This window comes from Sebastes umbrosus, chromosome 10 (assembly GCF_015220745.1).
Source record: "Sebastes umbrosus isolate fSebUmb1 chromosome 10, fSebUmb1.pri, whole genome shotgun sequence".
NCBI lineage: Eukaryota > Metazoa > Chordata > Actinopteri > Perciformes > Sebastidae > Sebastes > Sebastes umbrosus.
Window position 1 is genome coordinate 30,225,161 of NC_051278.1, and position 23,358 is coordinate 30,248,518.

Here is a 23,358-nt window from a genome sequence, read left to right on the forward strand (position 1 = left end):
TCCATTCATAAAAGTCGTATGATGATAATAATTGTGTTCCTCTGTCCTTCCTTATATCCTCCCCTTGTTTCCTTTCTTCTTTCCTCTCTTATCCTTGTTTTCTTTCCTATCTCCTCTCTTTGTTTCCTTTCCTCTCTCCTGGGTTTCTGTCCTCTTTCCTCCATGTCTCCTTTCTTCTCCTTGTTTCTTTTCCTCCTTCCTCGCCTTGCCTCCTTTCCTTCCTCCTTTTTCTTGTTTCCTTTCTTCTTTCCTCTATTTGTTTCCTATCTTCTCTCCTCTCCTCTCCTCATTTTCTTTCCTCTCTCTTATCCTTGTTTTCTTTCCTATCTCCTCTCTTTGTTTCCTTTCCTCTCTTCTCTCCTGGTTTTCTGTCCTCTTTCCTCTCCCTGTCTCCTTTCTTCTCCTTGTTTCTTTTCCTCTTTCCTCTCCTTCCTCCTCTTCCTGTTTCCTTTCCCTCTTCTTCTTCTTTTTTCCTTTCTCCTTTCCTCTATTTGTTTCCTTTCCTCTTTCTTCTGCTTGTTTCCTTTCCTCTCTCCTCTTCCTGTCTCATTTCCCCTCTCCGCTCCTTGTTTCCTTTCTTATTTCCTCTCTCATCTCGTCTCCTTTCTCCTCTCCCTTCGTTGTCTCCTCTCCCTTCTCCTCCTCCAGGATAACTTTGGATTCGACCTGCAGGCCGTAGAAGCTGCTACTAAGAAACATGAAGCCATAGAAACGGACATCGCAGCGTACGAGGAGCGAGTTCAGGTCAGTTCAACGCGGCTGGAGAGCAGCTTTAGACGCAGAATCACATTGGAACAAACTGGTGAAGCTTTGATCAGACGGGACCATTGATTGGATCGATACAAACACGGATCAGTAACCTTGATGGCACAGATATAAGCCTCGATCAGATGCATTTAAACCCTGATTAAAAGGGACTAAACCATGATGAGATGGGTGTATTTTGTCTTCATTCCACAATCAAATCAAAAGATTGATTTTGTTTGTAGTTTTATAAAAATCAAATTTCACTGTTATCATTTCACTATTATTTATGTTTCTGACATGTGTTGTAGTGTTAGGAACCCAAAACAAGGCACCACGTGTCTTTAGTTGTCCGTTCATCCCTTCCCTCTCACCGGTGCAGGCGGTGGTCTCCGTGGCGAGGGAGATGGAGTCGGAGAATTACCACGACATCAAACGCATCACGGCCAGGAAGGACAACGTGATCCGGCTATGGGAGTACCTGCTGGAGCTGCTGAAGGCCCGCAGGCTGAGGCTGGAGCAGACCCTGGGTCTGCAGAGGGTCTTCCAGGAGATGCTCTACATCATGGACTGGATGGACGAGATGAAGGTACGGATCCACGGGTCCAATCAGGATGGGGGGATTAACCTTCGAACACATCTGGAGTTGCAAATGTGGAAAACTGTTGTTGCTGAGATCTTTGTCAGATTCTACATCCTGAACTGTAGAAAGTCGACTTTAACATGTTTAATATTTCCTCAGAAAAATAATGAGTTGGTCGGTTAAGGTGAATTGAGAACACTTTTAATTATAATTGACAAAATAGGTCCTAATTCTCTGAACTTTGGAGTTGTTCTTTTGGGTGAGGCGACATCTTATTCATCCTGGATTTACAGTCAGAGACGGATCAGGTTTAAATTGAGCCACTTCTGTCTGTTTCCACATTTTGTTTTGTTGTGGAAGAAAAAAAAGGATGCAGGATGTGATTGTGATGAACGTGTTTGGCTCTGGATTGAGGAGATACAGTAGAGGAGGATGGACCGAGTTACACCACAGCGCCCTCTGTGTCTGTGTTGCTGTAAAGAGATTCAGCAGACTATCCTGAAAATCTGATCCAGTGACTCGCTGTTAAAATGCAGCGTAGAAACTGAACACGTCAATATTAGTGCACTACTAATTTATTGGCATTAAATCCTACATGTCTACAATCATTAGAGGGTGTTTTGACCTCTCCCTGCAGATGCTGCTGCTCTCTCAGGATTACGGGAAACACCTGCTGGGTGTGGAGGACCTGCTGCAGAAACACGCTCTGGTGGAGGCCGACATCAGCATCCAGGCCGACCGCGTCAAAACCGTCAACCGCAACGCGCAGAAGTTCGCTGATGACATGGAGGGTGAGACAGACGGACAGACAGACGGATGGATGAAGACATTTTAGATTTATTAAATCTTTTAGTTGTTTGTTCAGACAGAAATGAATGAGCAAAACAATAATATCCTCTCCTCCTCTTCCTCCTCCTCCTCCTCCTCTTCCTCCTCCTCCTCCTCCTCCTCCTCTTCCTCCTCAGGTTATAAGCCCTGTGACCCTCAGATCATCAGGGACCGGGTCGCTCACATGGACTTCTGCTACCAGGAGCTGAGTCAGCTGGCGGCTGAGCGGCGAGCTCGCCTCGAGGAGTCCCGCCGCCTCTGGAAGTTCTTCTGGGAAATGGCCGAAGAGGTTATTAATATTACTTTTATCATAATTATTGTTAGTTTATAGACACTTCAGTCGGCTTCATCAGAATTCAAAAGTTAGTTCTGAGGTGATGTAACTGACGCCTGTGTGTGTGTGTGTCTGCGGTCTGTAGGAGGGCTGGATCAGGGAGAAGGAACAGATCCTGTCCTCCGAGGATTATGGGAAGGACCTGACGGGAGCTCGGCGCCTGCTGAGTCAACACAAAGCCTTCGAAGACGAGATGAGCGGGCGAGCCGCCCACCTGCAGCAGACCATCAAGCAGGGCGAGGAGCTGGTGGCCAACGACCACTTTGGAGCCGACAAGATCAAAGAACGCATCCAGGACATCCAGGTACGCCGCACCTCAGAGGAAACGTTAAATCTGTTTTTTAAAAGTAAATCCAACATCTGACGTAACTATCGCATTGTTTCCTAACTCCTTCCTTCCTTCCTTCCTTCCTTTCCTTCCCCCCTCTGTAGGAGCAGTGGGCGGCTCTGGAGCGTCTCTCTGCCGTCCGTAAAGCTCGTCTGCAGGAGGCCTGCAACCAGCACCAGTTCCAGGTGAAAACACTTTTCATAGCAGCATTTTCACATATTCTCGTAGAAATCGATTGGTTGGATTTGAAAACACAAAGCGACACTTTCCATTCGCTGTTTCGGTGTGTCTTCCACCTTGTACGATTCAGTTCTTCCCAGTTATCTAGCAGCCTGAAAGAGAACAATATTTATTGCTGTTCTCCTGAAAAAAAAAAATTGTTCTGGTCAGACATCTTCATACATATATAAAACATTGGTTAAAGGAAACAAAAAAAATACTAAGGCTTTCAATCAATGAAAATAGTTAATAGTAATTAATCGCAAATTAATCACATTTTTTTATCTGTTCAAAATGTACCTTAAAGGGAGATTTGTCAAGTATTTAATACTCTTATCAACATGGGAGTGGGCAAATATGCTGCTTTATGCAAATGTATGTATATATTTATTATTGGAAATCAATTAATAACACAAAACAATGACAGATATTGTCCAGAAACCCTCACAGGTACTGCATTTAGCATAAAACAATATGCTCAAATCATACCATGGCAAACTGAAGCCCATTCCTTAGCTTTTTTTCTAGTTTCATATGATACCAGTATCTTGAGCCCGCTACAAGCTCAAAATCAAGTTGCATTAATGCGTTAAAGAACTTTGTGGCATTTGAATTTGCGTTAACTTTGACAGCCCTAAAAAATACATTTTATTAATTTTTTGCTCAGGTTAACAAAAATGAATAGAGAAGAACCTCATTATTCTGGTCTGCAGGAGAAATGCTGACACCTGGACAATAAATATTGACTTTATTGATTTATTGATTATATTAAACTTTTGATTTTCTACCTGCAGGCCGATGCCGACGACATCGACACTTGGATGCTGGACGTGCTGCGGATCGTCTCTAGCGTGGACGTCGGCCACGACGAGTTCTCCACTCAGGCTCTGGTGAAGAAACACAAGGACGTGGCCGAGGAGATCGGCAGCTACCAGCCCGTCATCGAGGCGCTGCACGAACAGTCTCGCACGCTGCCGCCCGAGAAGGCTAACTCTGAGGAGGTGGAGCTCCGACACACACACACCACTAAAACACGACAATGACCGCTGAGGAGTCTAAAATGAGAGCCGAGACGAACTCCGTGTCATCGTGTTCATCATTTGGTTTTTAGTTTCTCTGCGATTACTGATGGCCTCGGTGGGTGTTGGGTGTGTTTGCAGGTTCAGAGCCGGCTGGCGGGCATCGAGGAGCGCTATAAGGAGGTGGTGGAGCTGACGCGGCTCAGGAAGCAGGCGCTGCAGGACGCTCTGGCTCTCTACAGGATGCTGAGCGAAGCCAGCGCCTGCGAGGTGTGGATCGACGAGAAGGAGCAGTGGCTCAACAGCATGGACATCCCAGAGAAACTGGAGGACCTGGAGGTCGTCCAGCACCGGTGAGTTCAGTCACACAGCTGTCTGCGGAGGCCACGCTTTGTGTTTGTCAAGCAACATCTGTGAGCCAAGAGTTTGGGTTTTACATTGTTGCCATGATCTGTTTCTCCTTAAAGTCCCAGTACTCTTTAAACATACTGTTTCTCCTTAAAGAAATAGTAAACCTGCTGTACATTTTCCACAGTGAACAACTCATCCACTAACCCCTTTGATGGTGCGTTTATGGACACGCCGACATTATAGAATTGATTAATTCTCTTAATTTGATTTGATTCTCTCGTTTACAAAAATCAATCCAAGAGGACAAACAACAGCATGTCAGTCAGAAAGATAATGTTTCCTCTGTTAAAACTTTACCGTTCCCTAATGGATTCTCAAATCCTTTAAAGATGGGCGATTTTTGTCTATAAAATGTCAGAAAATAGTGAAAAATGTCCTTCACAATTTCATAAATCTCAATCAGTCACTGATGAATTGACAGCTCTACTTTGTCAGCACCACCACCGAACATTTTCAAACTGTCCCTTCTACCCGAGAGGAACAAATCAATCTGAGCACTGATGATGGATTTGGTGAATTATGAGAAGGAATTTAAAACAGATGATTTGTAGTTATTAGAATCGAATGTGTAAAACCAGCAGGGTTTTAATTTAAACCCAGTTTGAGCTCCATCAGTTTGAGCTGGTTGTTGTTTGGTCCCAGTGGGACTGTGGGAGCCAGAGCAGTAAACTGTTATTTACACCAGACTGCAGGTTCCACACTGTTTAAGAGTGTGTGCGTGTGTGTGTGTGAGTGTGTGTGTGTATTTTGGACTGTGGTTACACAGTTGGTTCACAGAAGCCTCTGATTCTGGTTTTCAGCCACTTGTCTCTCCATATTGTTTGACCACAAAGCATCACATGGATCCTTTCCCAGACGCTGGTTAACTGTGTGTGCGTGTGTGTAACTGAACAGCTGAAGCTGCAGCTGAGAACACTTTTCACTTCAAGCTTACCTCACACTTTTTTTTCTCTCTCAATAGCGTCATCAAACCTGTTGAACTCATCGAACATTTTCAAAAGCATTTATAAAAAGCTTTGCTTCTCTTTGACCGATACATCGGGATAGAGCAGATATTATCAGACATTTCCTCTGAACAGTAGCAGGAAACTTGTTTTATTGTTTAAACAGTTAGTTTCATTTTGAGTTTAAGGTGGAATTGCACGACGGGGGACTTTAGTTGTCTGTCAGCCAAGTGTGTCTGTCAGGCACTTGTTCATTTTACTCCTTGGTGTACAGACACTTTTTCATGCGTACCGGAGCTTCTCACAAGCTGCCGGTACTCTCCTCTGCCCTCTCCATATCAGGTTCTCTGGAAGATTCATAACGGCACAGCGCCAGCGTTTTTTTTGCGCCACACCTCATAAGCCGTATGAACATAAAAACTATGTGTGGAGAATCTGGACGAGCGAGATATTTAGGAAAACAGTTAATTTCTTCTCAACATAAACAACACTTCTATTAAAAGACACACTCACTAGCTCTAGGTCTTTAAAGGAAGTGTTACTGACAGAACTCGTCACTTTTATTAAACATTAAAAAGTCATAATTTAAATGCTGATGTTTGTCATTCTATGTAACTCTGTCTCTCTGTGCAGGTTTGAGAGTTTGGAGCCGGAGATGAACAACCAGGCGTCCCGGGTTGCTGTGGTGAACCAGGTTGCCAGGCAACTGATCCACTGCGGACATCCCAGTGAGAAGGAGATCAAAGCCCAGCAGGACAAACTCAACACCAGGTAACCTCACTGGGATTAAACCAGCTCATAAACAGCTAAAAAGCAATTTAGTTAACTTTAATTTGGGTTAAATGGGAAACTAAATTTAGACTAAGGGGAGGCTCAAATGATGAAGTTATTTAGCACGGACTGTAACTGGAATTAAACAGGCAATTAAGATGAGCTAAAACATAATCAGGTAATGAATTGGGGTTAAACAGCTGTCCAAACTGGGATTAAAATAGAATAGAGACTTTATTGTCATTGTCATTGAAAACAACGAAAAAACAGTTTAGCAGCTCTTTGCAGTAAAAACAAACATTAAAAGCAACCATAAAAACATTCAAATCACAAAGTAGACAAATAAATAAGTGGATCATCATAAAGTGCAGGTGCCATGATTATGGTTCAGCAGCTAGTGTCCTCAGCCTTTGGGGAGGGGTGGGGGGGTTCTACACACTTGACACCCTGTGGGTAAAAAGGGTACTAGACAGGAATTATTGACAATTTGGGCAACAAAACTGGGATATAGCAAAGTGAGGTGAACTGGAATTAAACAGACTTGTAAACCTGGATCAAACAGTTAAATAAACTGAGATTGAATATGTAAATAAACTGATTAAGAAATGACCTAATCCAGGATTCGGCAGGTGTATAAACTTTGATTACTCAGGTTGTCAAACTGAGATTGAAAAGCTAAATTTGGTAAGATAAAAAAGGTAAATTATTGCATTAAACATGCAACAAAACGAGGAATAAATAGGTCGCTTACATTGAAATGTATTTAAAGGGAAGACAAACAGAATAAATCAAGTGATTTAATGGATATCTTTACATTATAACCCAGGTTATTAAACTGAGATTGAACAGTAACAACTGCAGTTTTAATTACATGAACAGGTAAATAAAGACAAATCAGGTAAAAATAAATTTAGACTGTGACTGAATATGATAGAATTAAACAGGTAAACACACTGTGATTAGATGAGATTCAGGTCATCCTAATAAAGTAATTAAACAGTGATTAAGCAGGTAACCAACCTGGCAGGTACCTGGCTCAGTTTCAGTGGTAGCTCATTTTGTTGCTGATAGTGTCTCTGTCTGTCCTTCTGTCCGTCCAGGTGGAGTCAGTTCAGAGATCTGGTGGACCAGAAGAAAGACAGCCTGAGCTCGGCTCTGGGCGTCCAGAACTACCACCTGGAGTGTAACGAGACCAAGTCCTGGATCAAAGAGAAGACCAAGGTACCAACGGAGCAAAATCCATAAACCTGCTTAGAAACATAGAGAAAAAAAGAAGCTCCTTATAACTGCAGAACTTGCCTGAGAATCATCACATTTTATCTAATGAAATATTCTGCTTCAATCCATATTTGTTGGTGTTTAGCCTTTCAAAAACAACATTTTCACTGCGGCCAAAAAAAAGGATTCTCAAAGTGGGGTCCGGGGACCCCGAAGGGTCCATGGAACTCTGTCAGGGGGTCCGCGAAATAATTTACTACAAATTATAAAATTGTGCTGTGTCGTTAAAAAGTACATATCTACAGATGGGGACCACTTGCGCTAATAAAACAAGCATATTGTGTCCATTACTTCCACCCACGTTAGCTTTGGGCCAATAGAGACTCTGATAGGATTGTGACACATCAAGTCAATCTGCCATGAATCAGTTCACTCTGGGTACATTGAACCGTTCCTGTTGCTGCTTAACAAGTTACGTTTAGCCCAAACTAGCTAAGTTGAGAAAATAGGATGACAATTACTGTATATCGTGTATGGTTTTATTGAGAACAGCAACGGGAGACCAAAATGCGTCATGTGTCTTTAACTGCTAGCGAACGAAGCCATGAAACTAGCCAAGCTAAAGCGACATCTGATTACAAAGCACCCGGAATATCAGGGCAAAACAAAGTGGTATTAAATTGAAATGTGGGGATCTGATTGAATAAAAGCTCCTGTTTGGGCTGCACTTAAAGCAGCACAACTGAGAGAGAGAGAGAGAGTAGCAATGAACTGACGTTAATAGACTGATGGGAACGAACTTTGAAGCATAGCATTCATGAAAATATATGAAATTATAAAAAAATATATATTTTTCAGTCAGATTCAGTCTATGTCTCGGAGACCTTTCTGGCCCTGACGGCCCACCTCTGCCATCAAAATGGTACAATTGCTACACTGCAGTGACTTATTTACTGTAATAAAACTCTTGACTACCCCCCCCCGCCCCCCCGCTCCCTGTCCTCCTCCAGGTGATCGAGTCGACCCAGGAGCTGGGGAACGACCTGGCCGGCGTCATGGCTCTGCAGAGGAAGCTGACTGGGATGGAGCGTGACCTGGCCGCCATTGAAGACAAGCTGGGCGACCTGGGGAAAGAGGCGGACCGCTTGGCCTCAGAACACCCTGAGCAGTCTGAGGCCATCAAGGGACGTCTGGCCGGGATCACTGGCGTCTGGGACGAGATGAAGGTAGGAGGGTATCATCACAGCGTACATGAGCACCTGAAATCTGTTTTAAAGCATCAACAGCAAATTAAAAAAAAATTTCCAACCAAGGGCTCATCATACGTGATCGAAACAAACTTCTCTGTGAATATCTGACCCCCTCTGTTTTCTGTTTCCAGGACACCATGAAGAACCGGGAGGAGTCCCTGGGCGAGGCCAGCAAGCTGCAGCAGTTCCTGCGCGACCTGGACGACTTCCAGTCGTGGCTGTCCCGGACGCAGACGGCCATCGCCTCGGAGGACATGCCCAACACGCTGGCCGAGGCCGAGAAGCTGCTGACCCAGCACGAAAACATCAAGAACGAAATCCGCAACTACGAGGAGGACTACCAGAAGATGCGGGACATGGGCGAGATGGTGACGCAGGGCCAGACGGACGCGCAGTACATGTTCCTGCGGCAGCGGCTGCAGGCGCTCGACACCGGCTGGAACGAGCTGCACAAGATGTGGGAGAACCGACAGAACCTGCTGTCCCAGTCCCATGCTTACCAGCTGTTCCTCAGGGACACCAAGCAGGCCGAGGCCTTCCTCAACAACCAGGTAAACCTGTGATGTCATCACACCTGCAGTTGTTGTCTTGTGATCTGACCACAGAGTGACCATTCTCTCATTAGTCCTGAGATACTGACACACACTCACTGTGATAAATCTCCGACTGGGCGTCCGTCCAGTCCAGTATCATGTGTGTTAGACCAGATCTATATCACACACATACACTATTCCTGGGACAGACTGTCCAGGGTGTACACCACCCCTCACCCAGTGCATACTGGGATAGGCTCCAAGCCCACTTGACCCTGTACAGGATAAGCGGTTAAAAGATAGAGCTAGAACAATTAGTTGATTAATCGACATGCTGATAATTAATCAAAGAGGATTTCCTGCTTTTCTTTCGTACGTCATTGTTAACTGGATGTCTCTGCGTTTGAACTGTTGGTTTGGACAAAACATGACGTTAAAGTCACAAAGGACATATTTCAGATGACTTTCTGTCCTTCACCTCTCGTCCTTCCATCCTCCAGGACTGGATCCTCTGACTGTGAGAAGGTCAGAGGCTGCCACCAAGTGGTAGAAGTCCTTCATTACAGCGACAGTTTAAATTACTTTCTGTATGTTTTTCAATTGGACTATCGGATAAAAACGTTCCTTCACTGATTAACAGGTCACACATTCTACCTGATAAATAGCTTTATTTAAATGCTTACATATTCAAAAAGTACAACGAACATTATGTTCTACTTTTCATCAAATTGGATCCAAGTCTCCAAATATTTCGTTTGGACATTTTGGGACATATCTTACACCTGGAGCAAAGAGGCGCAATGCGCAGCACAACTTTCATTACTACTGTCAGACCGACGCAGTTGTCATTTTCACGCCTTGGTCTTAAAATGAGGTGTGGTCACGTTTTTTTTTCTTGGCGCATTGCTGTCTCGAGGCAGCAGAAAGCGACTGACCAAAAAAAACCTGGTCTAAAGTCTGGCGCAGTATTTTCATGCTATTTAAAGAGCGCATTATTCAGATAGTAAGATGCAACGACATAGGCAGGCCCACAACATGCGCACACTCTGCTTGTTACACACGCAGAGATGTTTAGCAGCGCTCCATTATAATGGAATATAATGAAGTGAGGCTCTCAGGCACTTCTCTAATTTGCTGAATCTGCCTTTTAAATAGTAATGTGCCAATGTGCTGGCTCCCCTGTCTTTTTGAATGGAATGTGATATGACACTCTGATTGGTTTGATTTGCGTTACACTCAAAACACACCTACTGTATGATTAATTAAGAGACTAAATACAACCACTTCGCCCCTTGCGCCTTACTTTGTGCCCAGATTATGCGCAGCGTAACTAGCAAAAGTGGAGTTGGACAGGCCCTGAATGCACTTGCGCCATGCACTCTAGACCATTAAAAGGCCCCTTGACCCTGTCATCATTTCACCACGTGAAGCAGGAGGCTCCATTGAGTGGCTGAACTTCCTCATTACACGTTAACGTCTTTTCTATTGTCTGTCTTCTACTTACTTTATCTCTCTCTCTCTCTGTATATCTATATCTATATATAGATATAGATATATACTCTGTATATATCTATATATATAGATATATATGACAATATTGTCCTTTTCACATTCGTGCCAATAAAGCATATTGAATTGAATATCACTTCCTGTTTATATCTGCACATATTATCCTGTCTATATTACAATATCGCAGTAGTATATTTTATAATAATAATAATCATTTTAGATTCTCATGTATAGTGTGATTATCTTTTTTATACATATTATAGTAGCATTGTTGGAGGGCGCCTGAGAACAAAGAATTTCATTGCCAATTTCATTCAGTTGTTGTGCAGATGACAAAAAAAGCTGACTTAACTGTATGTATGTATGTATGTGCGTGTGCGTGTGCGTGTGTGTGTGTTTCAGGAGTACGTCCTGGCTCACACCGAGATGCCCACCACTCTGGAGGGGGCCGAGGCCGCCATCAAGAAGCAGGAGGACTTCATGACCACCATGGACGCCAACGAGGAGAAGATCGCCGGCGTGGTCGACACCGGACGCCGCCTGGTAACCGACGGCAACATCAACGCCGAGCGCATCCAGGAGAAGGTGGACTCCATCGACCAGAGGTGACCGAGATACTGCTAGTCTGTCCGGGGGATCTGTGTTATTCACTGCCGTGTATTTGTGTGTAAGAGTGATTGTGAGAAAATCAGTAAATAGTTCATTTCAGTTGTCATCCAGTAACCAAACATTAACCGCTATAACCTTTTCAAATGTGTAGACTTGCTTTATTTTCTTCATTTCACATGACAGGCATTGAGTATTTTTGACCTTTTATCAGACAAAATAAACATTTTAAGACATGAGTCTGCGTTCTGATAACTCATGGTTGCAATGGTTGTTATTAATTTTGACTTTTCATACATCACAGACTAATCTATAATGGGCAGTAATTGTTAGCCGCAGCCATGTATCGGATATTTAACAGATCAAATTAGTTTGATAGCAGCTTTCTGGAAGTACAGTAATGTTCTAAACCTACAGGTAAAACTGGGTGTAGGTAGTCACAGAAAAATACTCATATAGATTGTTAACATATTGATTATTGTTCTACAGACACAAGAAGAACCGAGCGGCTGCCAGCGACCTGCTGACGAGGCTAAAGGACAACAGAGACACGCAGAAGTTCCTGCAGGACTGCCAGGAGGTAAAGCACACATACTTCATCTGAAAAACTGTTCAGCAATAACTCAGCGGAGAGTCCTCGAGTATTTAATTTTTTTTATTTTTGTGGTTCTTAGTTGAGATAATTTGCTGTGTGTGTGTGTCTTCAGCTGTCCCTCTGGATCAACGAGAAGATGCTGACGGCTCAGGACATGTCGTACGACGAGGCCAGGAACCTCCACAGCAAGTGGCTCAAACACCAGGCCTTCATGGCCGAGCTGCAGTCCAACAAGGAGTGGCTGGACAAGATCGATAAGGTAGGAGGGGAGGAGGGGAGGAGGGGAGGAAACAGGGAAGACACTCTATAATAACCATCATTTATAAATGGTAACTTGAAAGTTAAATAAACGTCTTGTTATTTTACTGTTAACAAACAATGAAATGATAATTAATAATGTTTACTAATTATTAATAATGCTATAATTTATATTATTTTATCATTAGTTTGTGTAATGTGAAATAATTAGTTTATAAATGATATATTGTGTCATAGTTGATAAGAGACGATAACAATTGCATTCTGTTTGCATTAGTAAAGTATTTATTATCAGTTTAATGTTCCACACATTATAACATTTTAGATCATATTAAAGGGACTATTTGTAACTTTGTACGCGCATAAATGTAGCGGGTCGTCACACATGCGCGCTCCCATATGCGCGTTCACGTGTAGCCGCTGTACCCTCCTCCTCTGCCTGCTCGCCTTCACTCAGACAGCTCAGCTTGCTCCACCTCTAGACGTGAACGCGCGCTCACTCCACGCTGCAGAAGAGTTAGTTTAGCTCTGAGAATATCTAGTGAATGCACAGGGGACGTTTGTGCAGAAATAACTGCTGCAGCTCCTCCAGACCAACAGAGGTTTTCCGTGTCTTGTAAAGTGACAGAGCTCTACAGAGATTTACGTAGGCTTCTCGTTACCGACCGGGTGCCGGTGTCTCCTCTGCTCTCTCCGGCTGCGGGCAGAGAGAGCAGAGGAGACTCGCTGCAGAGCTCCGCTGCATCAGCCTGCACTTAGGCAGGAAAAGCCAACACTAGGACCAGATCTAAATCATGTTCATGGAGAGACTTTCGTCTGGTCAGCTAACATTACTGCCAAGCAGCTGAAATATAGAGTGATATTGTGGTTTTAGCTGACGTGTGTCGCCTCACTGTTTTGAGCGATGCTCGTTCAGGTATATTTAGAGCAAGCAAGCGCGAGCCCGACGCTGACTTTCGTTGATTTCACGGCCACAGGTGTCGCTGTTAATAAGCATTTCTGAAAGTTACAAATAGTCCCTTTAAGTATTTATTAATAATTACCAAATGATTTGTGAACTTTTTTTTTTGTAAAACATTTGTAAACATTAACTAGATAGACGGACCAGAAACCGATTTAACAAGGTATTATAATCATTGGTTGCAACTTTATTATAGCATCCATATAATGTTTATAAAAAACAATTATTAAGCATTAACAAAGTATTACAAATAGTAATGTTTATAAATGTTTTACAAACAATTTCTTAAAGGTTTACAAATCATTTTACAATCATTAACAAATACTTATAGTATATAAAACATTAAAATATGTGCAACAATAAACTGTTAAATTGATTTAGGATTACTAATAAATGGTAAACATTATTAATTATCATGTAATTGTTTTACAGTAAAAAAGCTATTAACTAAGTTTAATTAACTCAATTAGCTTAACTTAATTAATCAATTTACCGTATATAAATGATGGGTATTATTAAGTGCTACCTTTGCTTTTTGCAGCACGTATTCTCAGTTTACTCCAGGTCAACAACAACAACCCTGTTTAAAACCGCTACGAACCAAAGGTGTCATTTGACATGAGCTATTGATTTTAAATGAGTTTATCACAATATATAAATATAATATACGTTGACGATCTTCCTTCAAAAACACAGTCCAGCAGAACCGTCTGCAGTAACATCTTTTGGGCAATTTAATCTCAATATTTCCCATAAATTTTCCTACTGAGCTGCCAAACAGTCTTTGGGGGTTCAGGAGGATAATTTGATGCTTTTCATTAGCTAATCATAGCTGAGTGTTAAAAAACCAGCACTGTCTTTCAGGACGGGAAGGTGCTGATGGCAGAGAAGCCGGAGACGGAGGCCATGGTTAAAGAGAAGCTGGCGTCCCTGAAGACGATGTGGGAGGACCTCGAGTCCACCACCCAGACGAAGGCCAAGTGTCTGTTTGACGCCAACAAGGCCGAGCTGTTCACCCAGAGCTGCGCCGACCTCGACAAGTGGCTGGGCGGCCTGGATGGACAGCTGCAGTCCGACGACTACGGCAAAGACCTCACCTCCGTCAACATCCTGCTGAAGAAACAGCAGGTAAGGAACAAATTTACCCTGATAGTTACACTTCTTCACATCCTTACAGGAAGTGTGTGCATTAATATGAATAATATAATATACAGAAGCTCTTCTTGTGTCAGTATGACTGACTGTCTTCATTCATGCATGTGTTACTGGAAACAAACTGGAAACTTCCTGTAAAGCCTCTCGGTTTGACAGCAGAGTTTCTCTTCCACTAAGGTTCAGAGTGGAGCTGATGAACACTGAACCCTAAAAGGGAACTCAACAGCTTTTATAACAGTAAAATATGTGTCACAAATAAAACGCTAGACACTGAATGGAATGAGTTGGTATTAGCTGATTTTTTTTTTATCATTCCTGCGTTCTTCTTTTTCTTACAAAGTTTTAAAAAAGCTGTTTTTTATCATTCTTTACTCAGTGATTCTCAACATTTTAAAGAACATATCCACATTTTTCAGTAATATCTTAATACAATACACCGACGCCCTTGTACTGTAAATACATCGCGTCAGCCACCGTAGCTCTCCAACACACTTGGCACACGGGAGAGGCTTCAGTTGGTTATGATCTCCTCACCTCACCGCTGGATACCACCAGATCCTATACACTGCTCCTTTAAGTAAAAGTACAGAATTATTACCATCAAAATATACTTTAAAAAGTACCAAAAGTAAAAGTACTCATTATGCAGAATGGCCCATTTCAGAATCATACATAGGCTATATTATATCACTGGATTATAATTAGTGATGCATTAATGTGTTCATCACTAGCTGGTAAAGGTGGATACAATATTTCCCTCCGAAGTAGAAGTATAAAATAGAATAAAATGGAAATACAAGTACCTCAAATTTGTACTTAAGTACAGTACTTGAGTAAATGTACTAAATGTTACATTCCACCACTGACTGCAGCTCAGCAAGGGAAACACTGTGCAGGGGATTGCTTTACTAAAAACTATTAAATGGATTTCCATGAAGCTTGATTCAGACATTCATGCTCCCCTCAGGATGAATAACCTACAATAGAGAGGTGCAGGAATGAGTCCTAAAACCTGGAAATGAGTCAGCATTTTAGCACTTCCTGTTCCCTCGTCTGGGAGTTAATGTTTTTTTTTTTAATGGGCTTTCAGTTAGATGCCTGAAATAAAGTCTGTGGTTAACCCAAGCTGAAGAGATTTTAACGTTTTGTTCGATATGATTTAAGTCAGTAAATACCCCACTCATGGTGTAGTTTGTTTATAGCCTAACGTTAGCTTTTTACACCTAGCGATTGCATTTCAAAAATCATAAAAGAGGTGTTCATTTGTGGAGATTATCTTGCTGAACAAAACGTGTAAGTATCATAAACATGTGTTTGCCACAGAGCTGATTTTCTGAAATAATCCAAAAGCCAATAGAACAATCCCATTGGCTTTTTGTTGAGGGAACCAGAGCGATGCTAACTTCCTGGTTGGCCTAAAAAGTTATGTCATCCCTACAGCCCTCTATATATCCTTAACTTTTAATCTAGCGCCATCATCGGGTCAAAATTTTGATGTATGACCAAATACCTGCAAAACTAATGACATTCCCAGCAGCCTTATTTGTACTTCTGCACGCTAACACGTTAAATTAAGATAGTAAATGATACCTGCTATACATCAAAATGTTAGCATGCTGATGTTAGCCTTTAGCTCACTGTGCCTCAGTCAGTAACCTCACAGAGCAGTTAGCACGGCTGCAGACTCTTCGGCTGCGTTCCAAATCACATGCTTTTTTTTTTTTTTTTACTTTTAGTACATAGTGCAGCTGCCCTTACAAATTATGTACTGTTGCATGCAGTATGCATACAATTGGGACGTACTATTTCATCATAACATTTCACCTTGACCCTCTTGCTCATATATTCGCTGCACAGAGGATTGTGGGTCAGAATAGCCAGAAAAGCATGCTGGCTTGCTTAGTGCAAAATGCGACATCCTGGTATTTTTGGCATACTGCATTTTACATACTATGTATTGGGACATACTTTTTCCGGCATACTAAATAGTATAGTAGTATGGGTTTTCGAACGCATTTTTCATTTTTTTTGCACAGTTCTTTTCTCCACTTAAAGCCCCAAACGAGCTTCAAAAATCACGTAATAGGTCTGAGGTGTTCGTTAAGACCCTGAGATATTATTTCATTCAACCTACCGGCACATACCGATAACTGTGCTTAATCTAAACGGAATTGTTTCATATTGAAATGGACAGTGATTGGTAAAATGTCAATGCATTTCTAAGGCTTGACCTATTTTTTGCTGAACAATTGTGAAATTAATCATCTTTATTCATTTTTTTGTGATCCTAAGCTCTTAAATTCCTGAAGGGAACCTCTTCAGTAATTTCTCCCATTTTTAGAGTCTAACCAGCCTTTACGTAATCCATCCAACCAACTGGTGCACACACACACACACACACACACACACACACACACTCTCATATACACAAAGTCACAGCCGTGCACACATGCACACTCTCTCACACACCCCACTCACACAGCAGTTATGTAATCTTTCATTTGATGTGTTACGAGCTCACACTGAGCCTGAGAAATGTTCAATGTGTGTGTGTGTCTGTGTGTGCGTGTGCATACGCACGTGTGTGAGACGTCTGAAGGAAGATGTTGGTATTTTCAGTCTATTAGAGCAGCTTCACTTCTCTTATCATGTCTTCTCTTCAGATCTCTGCTGTAATGTCCTTTGAGTGAGTGAGTGAGTGAGTGAGTGAGTGAGTGAGTGAGTGAGTGAGTGAGTGAGTGAGTGTGTGTGTGCGTGTGTGTGCGTGCGTGTGTGCGTGCGTGTGTGTGTGTGCATGTGTGTGTGTGCATGTGATGAAGTGTTAGAGGGAGATCAGTAGCAGAGTGTTTGATCTGTTGTACAGTGAGAGAAAGGATTCCTCTCGTCCTCCTCGTCTTCCTCTCTGCTCTCATTTTAACCCAGACTCCACCTGTTTTTTTTGTGCTTTTTTACTCTCCTGTGAAGCCGTTTCAGACTGTTAGTACACAGTCTGGCTGCTAGAAGATGATCATCACTTTGATTTATATTTTAGACCTTTTTCATTTTTCATATCAGTGAAATATTTTTTTGGAAGTTAACAGATTTTTTCTGAGTCGAGGAGAAGATGAGACGAGGCCTCTGAATCATCTCGTAAAAGCCTTATTTGTTATTTTGTGGGGACCAGGCGAGGGACTCTTCTGTTACAGTTCAATTTAATTATTTTTTTTAAGTCATATATATACAGTTTTCTGTGTTAATTATTTTTTATTTAAATTTATTTAATTGTTGTATTATTATTTTACATTTTCTTTACATTTATATATCTAAGTCCATTTTTCTCTTTATTTTCTCCTCATCTAAACATCAACATGTTTTCATTCATTTTTTATTTAATTTAACTAATTTACGGAGGAAAATCTTAACTCAAAGTTTCACGACTAGCATTTGCCAGAGCTTTCAACTGCATCTCATGGTCTTCTGCAGCCGATATCTGACAACTCAGCAAACTCCATCAACTGAGGAAGACCGTGAGTTGTGGTTGAATGCTCTGAAATAGCTACTAAACTGACCTCGAGTTAAGATGTCTTCTTCAAATTCCACACTCGAGGTCACTCATATTTCACATTATTATTAGAATTACAGATACATTATCGTTTTTAATGTAAAATGATGTTGTATGTATGTTTGATATTGTATTTGTTTTGCTTTTGTATGAACTCTTTCTTTCACATTTTTCAGTCCTTATTCCTGTGGGGGTTTTTTTTACAAACATCTTACTTCTCCCTGTCTGACCTGTAACCTGTCCTCCTGCAGATCCTGGAGAGCCAGGTGGAGGTGCGTCAGAAGGAGGTGGGGGAGCTGCAGAGCCAGTCGCAGGCCCTCAGTCAGGAAGGGAAGGGCTCCGAGGAAGTGGACGGCCAGAGGATCGGCGTGGAGAAGAAGTTCCAGTGCCTCCAGGCGCCGCTGCAGAAGAGACGAGACAACCTCATGGCCTCCCGCGAGATCCACCAGTTCAACCGGGACGTGGAGGACGAGATCGTAAGTAGAGCGCCTCGGACAGGGAGAGCGGAGGTAGAGCACCGACCTTAAACCCTTCCGATGCAGGAAGTGAAGTGTGTTTTACTGATCTGGGTGAGAGACAGACAGCTAAAACTGAAACATATAAATGTAGATCATCTGCATATTTCACAGAAATAACTTTCATTCATCAAAAAACGGGACGTAAAATGAAAGTAGTGCTGTTTGTAGTCGCAGTAGTGGTAAGATTACCTTGGGAGTACTACTAGTAGTGGTAACAGCAATGAAAGTAGTACTCATAGTAACTGCAGCAACAATTACCACAGTTAGTATCACTAATAGTAGTGGCAATTGTTGCAGCAGAAATATTAGTGGTAGTAGCAGCAGTATTGGCACCATCTTTAGTAGCATAAGGGGTTGAAGTATTAGTATCAATATTAATAGTAGTAGTGCTAGTAGCATTAGTAGTAATACTACTAGCAGTAGTGGTAATACTAGTAGAAGTAGGAATAAGTAATAAGAGCAGCAGTGAAAGTACTACTTGTAGTAACTGCAGTAATAGTGGTAATCGTAGCAACAGTAGCAAGACTACAACTTGCTGGAATAGTATTAATGGTAGTAGTAGTCATAGTAGCAGTAGTAGCATCTATCGAAGTTGCAGTAGCAGTAGTAGCGTTAGCTGCAGCATTACGTGCAATAATAGTAGCAGTAATAGTTGTAGTGGTATTAGTAGCAGTAGCAGTAGTAGTGCTAGTAGTATTAGGAGCAGTAGTAGTGGTGGTAGTAGTAGTACCAATAATGTGAAAAGCCTTCTCATTAGTAGAGATGAAAATTGGGTCACGGTGTTCATATCAGTAGTAGTAGTAACATCAGGAGGAGCAGCAGTAGTATAGTTACGATAGCAGTACTAATACTGTAGTATTAGTATGTAGTAATAATGGTGGTAGTAGTAGTAGGAGCAATAATGTGAAATGCCTTGTCATCTCCAGCTCTGGGTTGAGGAGAGGATGGCTCTGGCCACATCGACTGACCACGGACACAACCTGCAGACTGTACAGCTGCTCATCAAGAAGAACCAGGTACACATACACACACTAACACCTCTACCTGCTGCTACTGTTGACTCCATAACCCCTAATCTTGACCTTTGACCCTCTCAGACTCTGCAAAAGGAGATCCAGGGCCATCAGCCGCGCTACGACGACATCTTTGAGCGCAGCCAGCACGTCCTGAGGGAGGACCGGCCGACGGCCGAGCTGATCCGCCAGCGCCTCGCCGAGCTCCAGTCGCTATGGGAACAGATCCGGAAGGAGACGGAGAAGCGTCACACCCGCCTCAGCGAGGCCCACGAGGCCCAGCAGTACTACTTCGACGCCGCCGAGGCCGAAGCCTGGATGAGCGAACAGGAGCTCTACATGATGTCAGAGGAGAAGGCCAAGGTGAGGTCAAAGGTCAGGGGGTTAGCACGAGGAGGGGAAACAGCAGGGTGGTGTTGTGCAGTTGTGGAGGAAGTATTCAGATCCTTTATACTTAAGTAAAAGTATTAATACCACATTTTAAAAATACTCTAGCAGAGGCCCCGAAATCCCGGAAGACGATATTTTTTTAATCCTTCTCATATCTTGTATGCTCAAGATAATAATTTTAACGCACAAGTTAATGTCTTGAGACAAGTCTGAGTTTGAAATGTCCTAAAACAGCCACCGTACAAAGGATAAAGCCTTTATATTCACTGTAAGAAACAATGGGACCGTTCCTCTGGCACCACCCTTGGGACTAAAGATCCAAGAAAAGAAAAGTTGTTTTTTCCATTTCCTGCATCAGATCAGTGTTAATGAACGTCACAGCCTCGCTACCATGACTCTAATGAAGTCTTGTTGTTATCTGATTGGCTGATGAGGCTCTGGTTAAACGGTTTTAGACTCCAGAGTCTCACAGATAAAAGGTGCAGTGTTGTATTCAGCACGGTGTCTCTGCCCTGTGGCTCAAACACTTCCTGTTTCTTTGTTTTAGTTTTACTTCACCTGCCAGTTCCTCAGTTTGTAGGTTTTCTATTAGTTTGGTTAGTTGGTGTTGGTGTCCGACTGTCTGCTGTTTCTGCTGGTCAGTACACATTTAATACTCTGATTAAAAACTCTGTTAACTGATGGAAAGGAGGCTCACTCTGAATACCAGAGATGGTTTCAAATCTATTTATATTGTAATTTGATCTGAGAGGTTTTTAGTTTCAGTGTTACGGTTTGTATCATACTTTTAGCTTTTAAAGGTCTAACCTTACAGGAACACTGATTACTGAGAGACCGTTTACTACAGTTTGTAAAGTCTGTAAATCAAGCCTGATTAAACTGCTGAGGTTTTTGGCTGATTGGTAAATTTGATAAGTTAAAGCTGGGGTAGGCAGGTTGGAGCAAATAGAGTTTAAAAGAAAAGTTATTTTTATAAAACGGTCACTATATCTTGACAGTAGTGCATGAGACAGGTATCTGAAAGAAATTATGTGTCCTCCGGTGCTCTGCAAGATTTCACAGACCGGAGGAAAACAACCAATCAGAGCTGATCTGGAGTCTTGCCCTCTCTGAGCAGCTGTCAATCACTCGCAAAGTCCGATCAAACGGTCAAACTAGGCAGCGTTGCTCAAATATGAATCAATATTCTGTTACTGTAATGCCTATTTCTCTCCTCAGATGTTTTCAGAATCATCTTGTAGTGTACTGTTTAGCTGTAACATGAGAAAGTTTGTGACCCAGCAGCCATGTTGAGATCAGTTGAGGAAATACCAAGCACCACCCACCAGCCGGGTCACAAACTTTCTGTTGTTTTGAGGGTAATTTTGAGGAAACATTTTCTTAACTACTGTCTCCCTCCCTTTCTTTTTGTCTCTACTTCCACATTTCTGTCCTCTCTCTGTCTCACTCTATCTCCACATCTTTGCCTTTTATTTTCCTAACTCTCTCCACCTCTGATTTTTTACCCCTTTTACTTTTTTTCTTTCTGCTTCCATCCCTCTTGAGCATCTCCTCTTTGCTTTATCACTTCGTCCCCCATTTTTTATCGCAGTGGATTCTGTCTTTCGCTGTCAAATTCAACTTGACATCAAAATAACGAGAGGAATCTCTATGTATGTGTGTGTGTGTGTGTGTGTGTGTCTCTCAGGACGAGCAGAGTTCGGTGGCCATGCTGAAGAAGCATCAGATCCTGGAGCAGGCGGTGGAGGATTACGCCGACACCGTCCACCAGCTGTCCGGCACCAGCCGGGGCCTGGTGGCCGTAGAACACCCCGACAGGTAAGGGGTAGGGGGGGGGGGGCATCATCAAGCTTTTTACATTTTGTCCTGGAAGGAAGGAAATGGGGAGGGAAGCAAAGAAAGGACGAAGAAATTAAGCTGAAAATGAAAGTAGAAAATGAGGATAAATGAAGGAGACAAGGAATGAAAGGAAGGAGGTGTAGATGAATGAAGGAAACAAAAGTATAAGTGGAGGAGAAAGGAAGGAAATGAGAAGGAACAAAGGAAGATTGAAGGGAGGGAGAAGAAAGATGGTAATAGACCATGATTCCTAATTCTCTGTCCTCCTCCTTGTCGTCGTGCAGCGAGCGCATCGGCATGCGTCAGTCTCAGGTGGACAAGCTGTACGCCGGGCTGAAGGACTTGTCGGAGGAGCGCCGGGGGAAGCTGGACGAGCGTCTACGTCTCTTCCAGCTGAACCGGGAGGTGGACGACCTGGAGCAGTGGATCGCCGAGAGGGAGGTGGTGGCCGGATCCCACGAGCTTGGACAGGACTACGAGCACGTCACCGTTAGTACAACACACATTTCGTTACCTTCTCAGGATTAGTGTCAGTGATTTTTGGTCACTGTAAGTTGTTTTTGCAGTCATTTATTTTGGGAGATGAATTCGGTACTTTTTGTTTTGCCTCATTATTATTAAAAAACTGTTAGAAATTGAAAATAGGATCTTTAATGATACCATTTGTAGGGCAAGCACTCTGCACTCTGCAACCCTCTGAGACCCACAGTACACCTGTTTTTGTCTTTTTTAGGCGGGTCCAGGGGGTCTTTAGGGGGAGATAGCAGGTCAACAGTAGATGTCACATAGAAGTGGTGTACATCATCTGAAAGCTGGGAACCTGGAGATTTCACAGCTCAGCACTGTGTGTCAAGTTGATCTAGTCAAAAATCAGAAATTAACATGAATTAATTAATAATTTAAAATAAATTGTAAAAGCGTATAAGAGCTAAGAACATTATGACAAGTATATCATGTCCATGCCCATGCTCTATTATGTCTCATAAGTTGTTGTAGTAATTTGTGGGTTGATACTATTTCTTACACAGATTTTGGTGCTAAATTTAACCATTTTCTACCAATCGAGAATTGATCAAAATGATCAATAATCCCTCCAAAATACCACATTAAGACACCAAGACCTTGAGGAACACCAGAGAAAAAGCCATGCTGTGATTTGGTATCAAAAACTTTTGACATTTGGAGATTTCTGCAAGAATTTCATTTTTCTGAGATTGGATAGCGAGCACTTCTGTTGTGTAAACTGCTCAAAAAAAAAACTATTGTCAATGTACCTAGGAAAGCATGACATGGTTGGTACCAGTTATCACCCAGGATCACCCGAGACCACGTCGGGTATCATAGGGTTAACTATTTATTGCTTTTTTAAAACTTTGAGGAAACCTGGCACAAGAAGACCTGGTTCACTGTAAACCAGCAGTCATCCGTGTTTTCTTGCACTTGGAAACATAAATGTTAGATGAGCGGCCCATAAATCAGCTGGTATTAGTCTATGGTAGACACATATTAGTAGTGGTGTTTATGCAGGCCATTGAGTAACAAGACATGGCAGCAAATACATATATTTAAGGTAATTTAAAAACAGTTTCTCTGTTACAGTTTGTCCACCAGTGAGCACTGACACGTTTATTTCTACACTGTGAAACGTTCCATTTACGTTCCATAATGTATCTTGGTATTATTTGAAATTTTTAATTTAAAGAGTCCACATAAAAAATTGTTTGCTTATGTTATGTGTTTATGTTAAATATAGGGCTGTCAGTCGATTATAATATTTAATCGCATGATTGT

General features: G+C 42.3%; 1 protein-coding gene across 4 annotated transcripts in view; it reads left to right on the top strand.

Annotated features, from left to right (window-relative positions):
* LOC119495861 (spectrin beta chain, non-erythrocytic 1-like) overlaps positions 1 to 23,358 on the top strand; it is a 152,700-nt gene that overhangs the window by 107,835 nt on the left and 21,507 nt on the right. For all 4 annotated transcript variants that reach the window (XM_037782753.1, XM_037782754.1, XM_037782751.1 and 1 more), the window contains 21 exons: positions 649 to 744; positions 1,127 to 1,333; positions 1,965 to 2,118; positions 2,293 to 2,444; positions 2,575 to 2,793; positions 2,922 to 3,002; positions 3,831 to 4,037; positions 4,197 to 4,408; positions 6,044 to 6,181; positions 7,282 to 7,402; positions 8,410 to 8,625; positions 8,781 to 9,200; positions 11,094 to 11,296; positions 11,787 to 11,877; positions 12,005 to 12,151; positions 13,976 to 14,239; positions 18,059 to 18,283; positions 19,252 to 19,341; positions 19,423 to 19,701; positions 21,416 to 21,546; positions 21,852 to 22,056. In XM_037782753.1, coding sequence (XP_037638681.1) covers positions 649 to 744; positions 1,127 to 1,333; positions 1,965 to 2,118; positions 2,293 to 2,444; positions 2,575 to 2,793; positions 2,922 to 3,002; positions 3,831 to 4,037; positions 4,197 to 4,408; positions 6,044 to 6,181; positions 7,282 to 7,402; positions 8,410 to 8,625; positions 8,781 to 9,200; positions 11,094 to 11,296; positions 11,787 to 11,877; positions 12,005 to 12,151; positions 13,976 to 14,239; positions 18,059 to 18,283; positions 19,252 to 19,341; positions 19,423 to 19,701; positions 21,416 to 21,546; positions 21,852 to 22,056 — 3,858 coding nt within the window. The remainder of the gene's footprint in view (positions 1 to 648; positions 745 to 1,126; positions 1,334 to 1,964; positions 2,119 to 2,292; positions 2,445 to 2,574; positions 2,794 to 2,921; positions 3,003 to 3,830; positions 4,038 to 4,196; positions 4,409 to 6,043; positions 6,182 to 7,281; positions 7,403 to 8,409; positions 8,626 to 8,780; positions 9,201 to 11,093; positions 11,297 to 11,786; positions 11,878 to 12,004; positions 12,152 to 13,975; positions 14,240 to 18,058; positions 18,284 to 19,251; positions 19,342 to 19,422; positions 19,702 to 21,415; positions 21,547 to 21,851; positions 22,057 to 23,358) is intronic.